Below are 10,054 nucleotides of genomic sequence, written 5' to 3' on the forward strand. Positions count from 1 at the left end.
GTACGGTGGAATTTTTGGCATGTAAAAATATTATGGGAATTTCGCAAGCTAAATAAAGAATACTTGAATTTTGTAACTAAATATTGGATACTAGGAATAGGAAACTCTAGACTACCGATCTCTTAACAAAGGTGACCACATGTAAAGTGAAGGGAGAGTTACACTACAAGAAAACAGGGAAATAACGACGGACTACTTCCGACGGACCAATTATTCCGTCGGAAATATCGAATTTTTCGACGGATTTTAATTCCGTCGGATATTTCCGACGAATTCTAAAAATCCGTCGGAAATTTCCGACGGAATAAAAATCCGTCGTAATATATGGGCTTTCCGACGGATATTTCCGTAGGAAATTACTTTTTCCGACGGATTTTTAGTCCGTCGGAATTTTTTTTTTTTAAAAAAAAAAAAAATCAACCCTAGAATAACACTCCTCTCTTTTCCACCTCTTCTCCTCCTTATCTTTCCTCTTCTCTCTCCTCCCCTTCTCTTTCGTTCTCACTCCTCTCTCTGAATCTCACTCCCTTTCTCTTTCAATTCGTTCTCACTCCTCTCTCTGATTCTCTTTCAATTCGTTCTCACTCCTCTCTCTGAATTTCACTCGTTCTCCTTCTTTCGATCTCTGAATCTCACTCGTTCTCCTTATCTATCTCTCCTCTACTCTACTTTCCCCTCAAATCTCCCACCATAGCCGCCATCAACAACGAACAACGAACAACACCAACATCAACAACACCATCGCCGGCATCAACATCAACAATAATATTCATCTATTTTGCCCTTACTCTCTCTCTTCATGCTTAAAACAAAGGTTTTTGGGTCAAATTCGACCATGAAAACTCTAGATCTAGAGTTTTTATGGTCGAATTTGGCCTCTTAAACCCAATTTCGAGGTTATGTGTGGTCTAATTAAGGTATGTATTTCGTTTTTTTCAATTTTGATTTTATTTTGTTGTTTTATTGGAATTTTTTTTTACAATTTATGGTGGTGGTGGGTGGTGGCTGTTGGATGGAGATCGTGTTTGTGGGTTGCGTTCGGATTTTAATTTTTTTTTTTTTATTATTTTTTTGTTAATTTCTGGATTGTGATGATTTTTGGTGGTGGCGGTGGTGATTTTAGGTGGGTGGTGGGGTGGTAAATATGGTTAGGTGGCGGTGGTGGTTGTAGGTGGGTAGTGGGGTGGTGGATCTGGAGTAGGTGGCTGGTGGGTAGGGTTCTGGTGTGGGTGGTGATATGGTTCGTGGGGTTGGGTGTGGGTTAGGTGACTTGGTGAGTTGCTGGTTGTGTGAGGTGGGGGTAGGTGGTGTGGGGTGACGGCTTGCGGTGGTACAGCGTGGCAGTGGCCTTTTTTTTTTGTTTTTTTTAAAAGCATTTTCCGATGGAAATTCCGTCGGGCATTTACGACGGAATTCAATTCCGTCGGAATTTTACGAGGGACTTTGCCGTGCTTGAAAATGTTCTTGGCGGACTGAAATCCGTCGGAAATTCCGTCGGAAAACCCATTTACGACGGAAATTCCGTCGGAAAAGGGTGTTTTTCCGACAACCGGTTACGACGGAATTCCGTCGCAAATGGGTTTTCCGACGGAAAACAAGGTGTTTCCGACGAAAAATTTCCGTCGCAATCAACCTGTTTTCTAGTAGTGTTGGTCAGATAAAAGCAAGTCAGTTTGTGAGGAACCGACATCTACTTGATATATGTAGGCATGTAGCCATTTCTTGATCTGTCTTGTTAAAAGCATGCATTGGGACTTGCTACTTAAAAATCTACCTTCAAATGCGCATTTAACCTTTTTTCATAATAGAGCGACCTTAATATGTTAGAACTTAAATTGTCCTTAAAAATTAAACAGTTATGCACTTAAGCATGTTTTTTTTTGTGTTTTTTTTAAAAAAAAAAAAAAAAGAAAAGAAATAACCCCAATATGGTGGTTGGAACTCCTGAAGAAAAAAAAAAAGAAACATTCCAATTAGATTCTTAGCATATGTTCTCCATAATACGATGTACGTATCCATGAGACCATGACACAAATGACTGTAATGTTAAACAATAAGGTCACATATTACACACAAGTACACAACAATCCGGTACATCTTACAGGTCAATCTAGAAGTAATACAGAGTATATTTGTTTGTAACGGTCTAACGGACCATGTGTTGGACAAAGTTTGGCATTTCCGCTCATATAAAGATCGAGAAAGAGGCAATAAGTCTATTGTAGACCCTGGTCCATCTAGAACTAGATGGACCACCGGGCCAATATACACTACAAACCTCATATCTTGCGGCCCAAACACTCTCAAAATTTATTCAGTTTCTTTCTTTATGTTATTTCGCTGCAACAACATATTTCTCTCCTCTGCAACAGCTTTCATTTATTACTTTCATTTCATTTTTCAATTGCTCAACTAGTTATCTCTCTCCTCTATGAATATCCATGGAAGATAAACAAGAAAAAGGTCCAGAAAGGTAATTAAATATCTGAACAACTTAAAACTTCTTTAGATTTCTTTAAATTCGTTAATTGATTTCCTTTGAAATTGTTGTAATTTGTTAAAATTATTAAAATTTTTGTAATTTGTGAATAATTTCATAACATTTTTCACATTTTTTTTAGAAACTTGACAAATTATTCTACAAGTAGTGATGAAGATGAATTGTTGAAGCTAATCCAATCGATTTCAAGGCATGCAGTGGTACAGTGCAATTGTTTGGATATTTTTACCAAATGTTCAAAATTTGCGATGTTCAGATAAAAAGTTCAAATTTTGAAATTGTTCAGATTTTTTTTACTAAATGTTCAAATAAAAGTAAAGGCGTGGTACATTGCGATTGTTCAAATATTTTTACTAAATATTCAAATTTTACGATGTTAGGATTTTTTTTTACTAAATGTTCAAAATATGCAATTGTTCAATTTTTTTCACAAAATGTTCAAAACTATAGGCGTGATACATTGCGATTGTTCAAATTTTTTTACTAAATGTTCAAAAAATTTGATGTTCAGTTCAAATTTTTTTACTAAATGTTCAAAATTTGCAATCGTTCAGATTTTTTTTACTAAATGTACAAAAGTATGGGCATGGTACAATGCGATTGTTCAAATATTTTTACTAAATGTTCAAAATTTTCGATGTTTTGTTCGGATTTTTTTTACTAAATGTTCAAAATTTGCAATCGTTCATAATTTTTTAGTAAATGTTCAAAAGTATAGGCGTAGTACATATAACTAATTTTGAAACAATCAATTAATAAATTTCATACAAATTAATAAGATCGATAAAATTAATCGATCAAATTAATGAAAACAATAAAAAAATATCAATTAATCGATCATAATTGATTGAAATCTATCATAATGGATTGAGATCGATTAGATTAGCTTCAAGAAATTCAATTAATATTAAAACAAGTATTAAATCCACTAATTCATCTCAAAAAACAAAAAAAAAATCAATATTGGTCACAATGAATTCAGAATAACTAACTTGGATTGATCACTTTTGAAATTTTGACGGTTTTCGTCATGTTTAATGCAGCAAATCAATGGAAAATATAATGGAAAAAAAAAACCAAAGAACAGAGGAGAGAGGAAATAAGAATTTGAAAAACAAAAGAATTATAATCGAGAAAGAAAAAAAAAAGACAATCAGATTAAGAAGGGAAAGAGAGCTCATGTGAAGAAGGAAACAAAAAATAACAAAAAAAAAAAAAAAAAAAAAAAAAGAAGAAGAAAATGAAGCTGCGTTTAATTCAGAGAAGCATGTGTTTAGTAGTGGTCCATCTAAAATAGGTGGACCAGTGTCCATAGAAGAATTTGTAAGAAAGAGGCCTTATTTATTTTAGGAAATTTTGTCAATAACTACCAATTAAAGCACGTGTTTTGAAAACATCTACCTATTAATTTTTTTTTTAAAAGAACTACCATAAAGATATAAAAAGTTTAACTAGCACTACCACTTTAACAATTTTGGCTAAAATCTCCGGTATTTGGGTCTCACTTTTTACCTTTATGAAGGGTAATTTAGTTAATTTAGATGATGATTTTATGAGGTAAAGGTAAAAAGTAGAACCTACATGCCGAATATTCTAGTTGGAATTATTAAAGTGGTAGTGCTACTTAAACTTTTTACAACTTTGTGGTAGTTCTTTTTAAATTTTTTTTAATAGGTAGTTGTTTTCAAAACACGCACTTTAATTGGTAGTTTTTGACAAAATTTCCTTTATTTTATCATCAACAATTTGGGCTTGTATTAAATAGAGTTGGACCAAATATAAATTTCATAAGCCCAAACTAAAAAAAAAAAAAAAAAAAGAGATTTTAGATATCTTGATGAAAAAGATACTCGAAAATTGAAATCTTAAACCCCACTAAAAGTTCAGTAGCAATATTAGCAGCTGAGGGTTTCGTCTATCTCTGTGTCATTTGCCACCAAAATATTATTCTCAGGTTTTTCTAATACTCTCTATTTTTTTTTTCTTCTCAATTAATTTTATCTATATTTACATAATTTTACCATGATCGTATTATTTTCTTCTCAAAATCATTGTATTGTATCAGCTTAATTTTCTTTATTCTCACATACATTTGTATAGTACCCCTAGAAAAATAAACAAGTTAATAAGTTATGAGTAGTTAAATCTTGTTACGTAGAGACCTTGTACAATTTTCTTTTCAATTGGAACTTGTTTTAATTTGTAATATTCACGCACAATGTTGTTTATTTTTTGCGATCTTAAAAACATATGATCGCGTCTTGTAAATTCTTGTTACCATTAAAGTTATGCATTAATACGTGTGTATATCTACCCATACAGAGTTGCAATTAAAATAAAACGGAGGAAGTAACATATATCTTTGTTAATATGATATTGTTTTAACACAAGTGTTTGCTAATCAGGGCAGGTACCCTTGCCTAGACAATATGATGAATCAATGGAGTACGAAGCTGCGGCGATTTGGCTTCGCGGTTTCAAAGTTAGTTAGTGTAGGCATGGTTGGAGTGTTTGGTGCCTACTCATTACATAACAGCTTTTACAGTGTAGCTCCTGGGTGTCGAGCTATAATTTTTAGCCGCATTGATGGTATCAAGGATAAGGTAACATAAACGACTCATCATACTTTCCCTTGTTTAGATTTAGTGGTTGTTTGGTTGACATAAAAATATACCTGAGGTTTAGTTACGTGGGAATATTAAAAATGGTTTGAATTGGTTGACATATATGCAAATAAAACGTTCAAATGTTCAATCAACCAAACAATATTTTACACTTCCAAATACTGGAAATGCCTACTTGATTTCATTTCCCATATTTATGTGTAGGTTTATCCTGAAGGTACACATACAATGGTTCCTTGGCTGGAGAGGCCAATTATTTACGACATTCGTTCACGTCCCCATGTTGTAGAGAGTACCACAGGAAGCCATGACCTTCAAATGGTATGTGTTCATGTTTGTTTACCTGTTGATTATCTTGTACAATTACGGAGCAAAGTTTATATATAGATGTCAACTAGGTTAGTTGGCAAAGTTGGCATCAGTTATTGTGTCATCAACACGAAAAAGAAAAAAAAAAAAAAAAGGTAGGCAGTGTAAATACTACAAGTACTTAAATTTGTTGTATGATTAGTGTTGCTCATTATGTTTTTCAGTTGAAAATTACAAACTCTTTGGAATTGATGCTCTGAAGTTTATGTAACAGATTAATATAGGAATTCGTGTCCTTTTTCGTCCAAAAGTTGATGAATTACCAAGAATCTATAGACATCTAGGCGAGGACTATGACGAAAGAGTGCTACCTTCTATCATTCATGAAACTCTTAAGGCTGTAATTGCCCAATACAATGCTAGTCAGCTCCTTACTCAAAGAGAGGTAATGTTTTATTATCGATTTTGATTCAATGTTACTCGGATTAGGGTACTCATATCTAAAGTGTTATACGTACTATACTTAACTACGTTATGCAAAGTTTCCATAAGCTTTGTAGGAGTGTTAAGAATATGACACGAGTGCTTGAGGTGAAATGAAAAGTTTTCGGAACTGAATGTTGAAATTTTGTTTGTTGCAGAATGTCAGTAGGGAGATACGGAAGATATTAACGGAGAGGGCATCCAATTTCTTCATAGAGGTTGATGATGTGTCGATTACGAGTTTGAATTTTGGAAAGGAGTTTACAGAATCAATCGAAGCCAAGCAGATTGCTCAACAAGATGCTGAGAGGACTAAGTTTGTTGTAGAGAAAGCTGAGCAGGAGAAACAAAGTGCTATCATCAGAGCTCAGGTGATTTACTCACAACTCTTTCTTTCTTTAGTCTTTCGTGTTATAAATAAAGTTGGTTATTGGGCTAGTGTGGCGGATCTTGGAACTTTTTCTTTTAGGGGCCAATTCAAAAATACAATATGAACCAAAACAAGAAACTAACTTTAAGCATACATTTATTAGTGACCTGTTTATTTATTATCAATGCATTACATACTAAGTATAATTTTTTTTATCCCAAAGTTATCAGCAGCCAAGCCCCGTTCAATCTCTCTTAGAGCAACTTCAATGGTTGGGAAAAAGGACTAGCTTGCAAATATTAAAAATCTTAAGCTAGTAGCTACACCATTGTTGCAAATCTTGTTGATTAGCTTTGTCAAGCAAATTAGCTTTGTAGAGTTAATTAACTTGGCAAATATTTATTAGATAAAAAATATTATTGATTTGAAAATAAATTAATTTACAACTAGTTTAACCATTGGAGCAACAAATAGCTTGAATTGTTGTAGCTTGAGAAGTTGATGTGGCATGCCAAGCTATTAAATAAATTAGTCAACCATTATGATCCACCCCTAAGCTAGGGCTAGTAAACAATATAAGGGCCGAGCCTGTCGTTATTGGGTTTTGACCCTCTTATATTGGGTTTTATGACTTTGATCATGTGTCTGTAGATAGAGTCATATTTCACGGTAATTTTGTTACGTTATTTAAATCAATAAAAGTCACCCCTTAGAAAAAAGAAATATAAGACATCGTCTATAAAATATGAAGTGTTAACGTAATTTTTACTTTTCTCGATGATTCTCCCACCCTCTCGAGTTTAGTAAAACGGGATTGCGAATTTAACATGTTGTGACTAAGTGCAGGGTGAAGCAAAGAGTGCCGAGCTGATTGGCGAGGCGGTGTCCAATAATCAAGCATTCATAGCATTGAGACACATTGAAGCATCAAAAGAGACAGCACAAACAATTTCAAATGCAGAGAACAAAGTGTATATGTCTTCAGATAATCTCTTAATTGACCTTAAGAGCTTAAACATTGAATCTGCCAAAGGTTCCAACAAGTAAATGATTCACTTACCAAGGAAAATAGACAAATAGTTTGTCGAAAGTACTTTTTCCAATTTCTAAATAGGAATTGTTATGGGCAATTTTGTTTTTGGCAAGTTATGTGCTCTAACTACAAACTACTGACCTATTTTGATCAAACAATCCTAGTGATTGCCAAAAAAAAATATGGTCATCCTTTTTTTTTTTTTTCTATATTTGATTTATTGTAAAATTGTTAATAATAGTGTTCGGTTCTTTTCACAACATGTTGTGATATAGTTCTTTTCCCAAGAATCAACTTCAGTCATGAAGATGATCTGATTAAACCATCTCTTTTTTACGAAGTATTTTATTATCAATAAAATCCTCTATCCTCATGAGTCATGACCAAAAAATCAAAAAAATGTTAGCTATTACTATCCATTAGTTTGATTGTAAGGGAAAATATTAGTCTATGACTTGAGCAATGTCCTTCGTTTTTGTAATTAATTAATATAAAAAAATGTTAATTAATAGGGATACAAGTTTACAACTTAACTAACACCGTACCAATGAAACTTGGAGGATCAAATTAAATTATTTAATTATATGCTTAATTAAGAGCATGGAACTAACTCTCTCACCATATATACATTGAATATATGCATACGTGAGATGTTATGCGCATGAAAAAAAAAACGTTTGTTTTCTTAAAATCCCCAAGACTCTGAAAGAGAAATTAGTTGACAATGATATCTTACAAAGTTACACAATTCAATTCCATGAAAACAGAATAAGGCAGATAAAGAGCGTTTGGCTTTCTCAATGAAACCTAAATGATATCATATAAATAACCTATTAATGTTTAGCAAACTTTACAATTAAATTGTGAAAATGAGAATAAATCTAAGGGTTTGTTCACATTTACTAAACTGAACTGATTGGAGCTGGGCTGAACTGAACTGAATATTTTATGAGAGAAGAAAATTAGGAGCTGATGAACTGAACTGAACTGATTGGAGCAGAACTGAATTGAACTAAACTAAACTTAAATTAAGTGAATTGAACAGGCCCTAAGTTTTTTTATATAATAGAGAATGATTATCAATAAGAGATATTTAGGACTTGTTCTCTTACGTTAATTTTCAGTTTAGTTCAGTTCTTAATTTCCTTCTCTCATAAAATATTCAGTTCAGTTCAGCTCAGTCAATCAGAACAGACCCTTAGGCAAGATAATACTACATTGACAAAAACAACTTAAATATAAGAATCTACACTTTTGACATCAGAAACTTGTAAAAGTATACACTCAAGTATATGTTTGATAATTTCTCCTTCTCTTCTTTTTAAAAAATGTACTAAATGCTCCAAAGGAATGATCTTTCGGTTATAATGGAATCTTCCTTTTCATTATTTGATTTGAAGTCCATGGATGAGATTGTTAGATGATTCTCAACTTCTCATAGTTTGAACATAACTAATAATTAAAGAACTATATATACACCTAGTTAAACGATGTGATTAGTCCAATATTAAGGAACCAATCAATAAGATTAGCATATACGGTCCATAGAATTTTCAAAACCAACAACAGTTGGCCTTGGCCACCTTATATTAAAATCATTAAAACTTGCGTGAAATGGGTCCCACTACCCACAAAAGGGCAAACATCTTTACCATACTAGACCATTATTCTTATGAAACTTATTAGTGGAAAAATAATGAAGAAAATGACATCTTTATTTTATGTTATATTCATATATGATGGTAGTTTTTTGGTTGCCTCTTTCTTTGGCTAGTGATAATAATGGTCGGCGCAAACCCATGTGTGCCGCGTTGGACCGTCATCGATATCTCCCACTCCCAAACAAGCAAGCATAACTCACTTCAAACTATGGGAACAAACGAACAATAATATAATTGCTATTTTATCATTATTTACTTGTGTGTAAATGCATTTACGTGACAACTTTTTGAAGTTTGAATTTTTTTTAATAATCAATGGTGTGTAGACTTTAGAGTCTCTCTTTCTCTTCTTAACTTAAAGAGGATGGTGTTCAATGTATGTGTGTATGTCTAACATATTCCCATAATTCCATAAGTGATGTGTTTCATAAGTGTTTTTATCCGTAACTCATATGAATCACGCGTCACTTCATGTTTAATACTTTATTTTATATGTGATCCTATTAGGAATTCAACGAGTCTATAAATTGTTGATGATGTAATGCTGACATAAAATATGAATAAAGTAAAATATTTTGGACACTAACAAATAAAGAAGTTTGAATTGTTGATTGAAGCATATTGTGATATGTAAACTTCGTAGATATAACATTATTTGTTCTACTAATTCGGTGTATAAGTCAAGATCGAAATGTTAATGAGATGAGTTTAGATGCGGATATTGGTCCCTCTTCTATATCCATCTAGACTTTCGTATCTATTTCCACCACTAAAATGGGGCAGATGCGGGATAATAGATTTGTCTTCAATCTTTAATAAAACTCGCATCCATTGGCGTCTTTAAGCCAAATAAATCAGCTAGCTACTAACAATTGACTGTAATATAAAACAAGAGTACTATCCAACAAATATGAATTCCATGTTACTAAGAAAAGGAAAACAAACTTGGTTTTTCTTTTGACATACCTACTTCTATTTCATCATGTCTTATGGAATATACAATAATATTCCCGTCTATATAATTCTGAATTTATTTGTTAAAATACATTAATCTTCTAACTCCGTTAGTAACTC

The 10,054-nt window shown here is 32.7% G+C and overlaps 1 protein-coding gene across 1 annotated transcript; it reads left to right on the forward strand.

Annotated features, from left to right (window-relative positions):
• The first annotated feature begins 5,044 nt into the window (after positions 1-5,044).
• LOC145637195 (prohibitin-1, mitochondrial-like) lies at positions 5,045-7,333 on the forward strand. The gene is made up of 6 exons (XM_081688674.1): positions 5,045-5,103; positions 5,329-5,341; positions 5,708-5,878; positions 6,075-6,287; positions 6,938-6,955; positions 7,133-7,333. The coding sequence occupies exons 1-6, from the start codon at positions 5,087-5,089 to the stop codon at positions 7,331-7,333; spliced, it is 633 nt and encodes a 210-aa protein (XP_081544800.1). The 5' UTR covers positions 5,045-5,086.
• The last annotated feature ends 2,721 nt before the right edge of the window (positions 7,334-10,054 follow it).

Source organism: Chenopodium album, chromosome 6, assembly GCF_948465745.1.
Source record: "Chenopodium album chromosome 6, dcCheAlbu1.1, whole genome shotgun sequence".
Taxonomy (NCBI): domain Eukaryota; kingdom Viridiplantae; phylum Streptophyta; class Magnoliopsida; order Caryophyllales; family Amaranthaceae; genus Chenopodium; species Chenopodium album.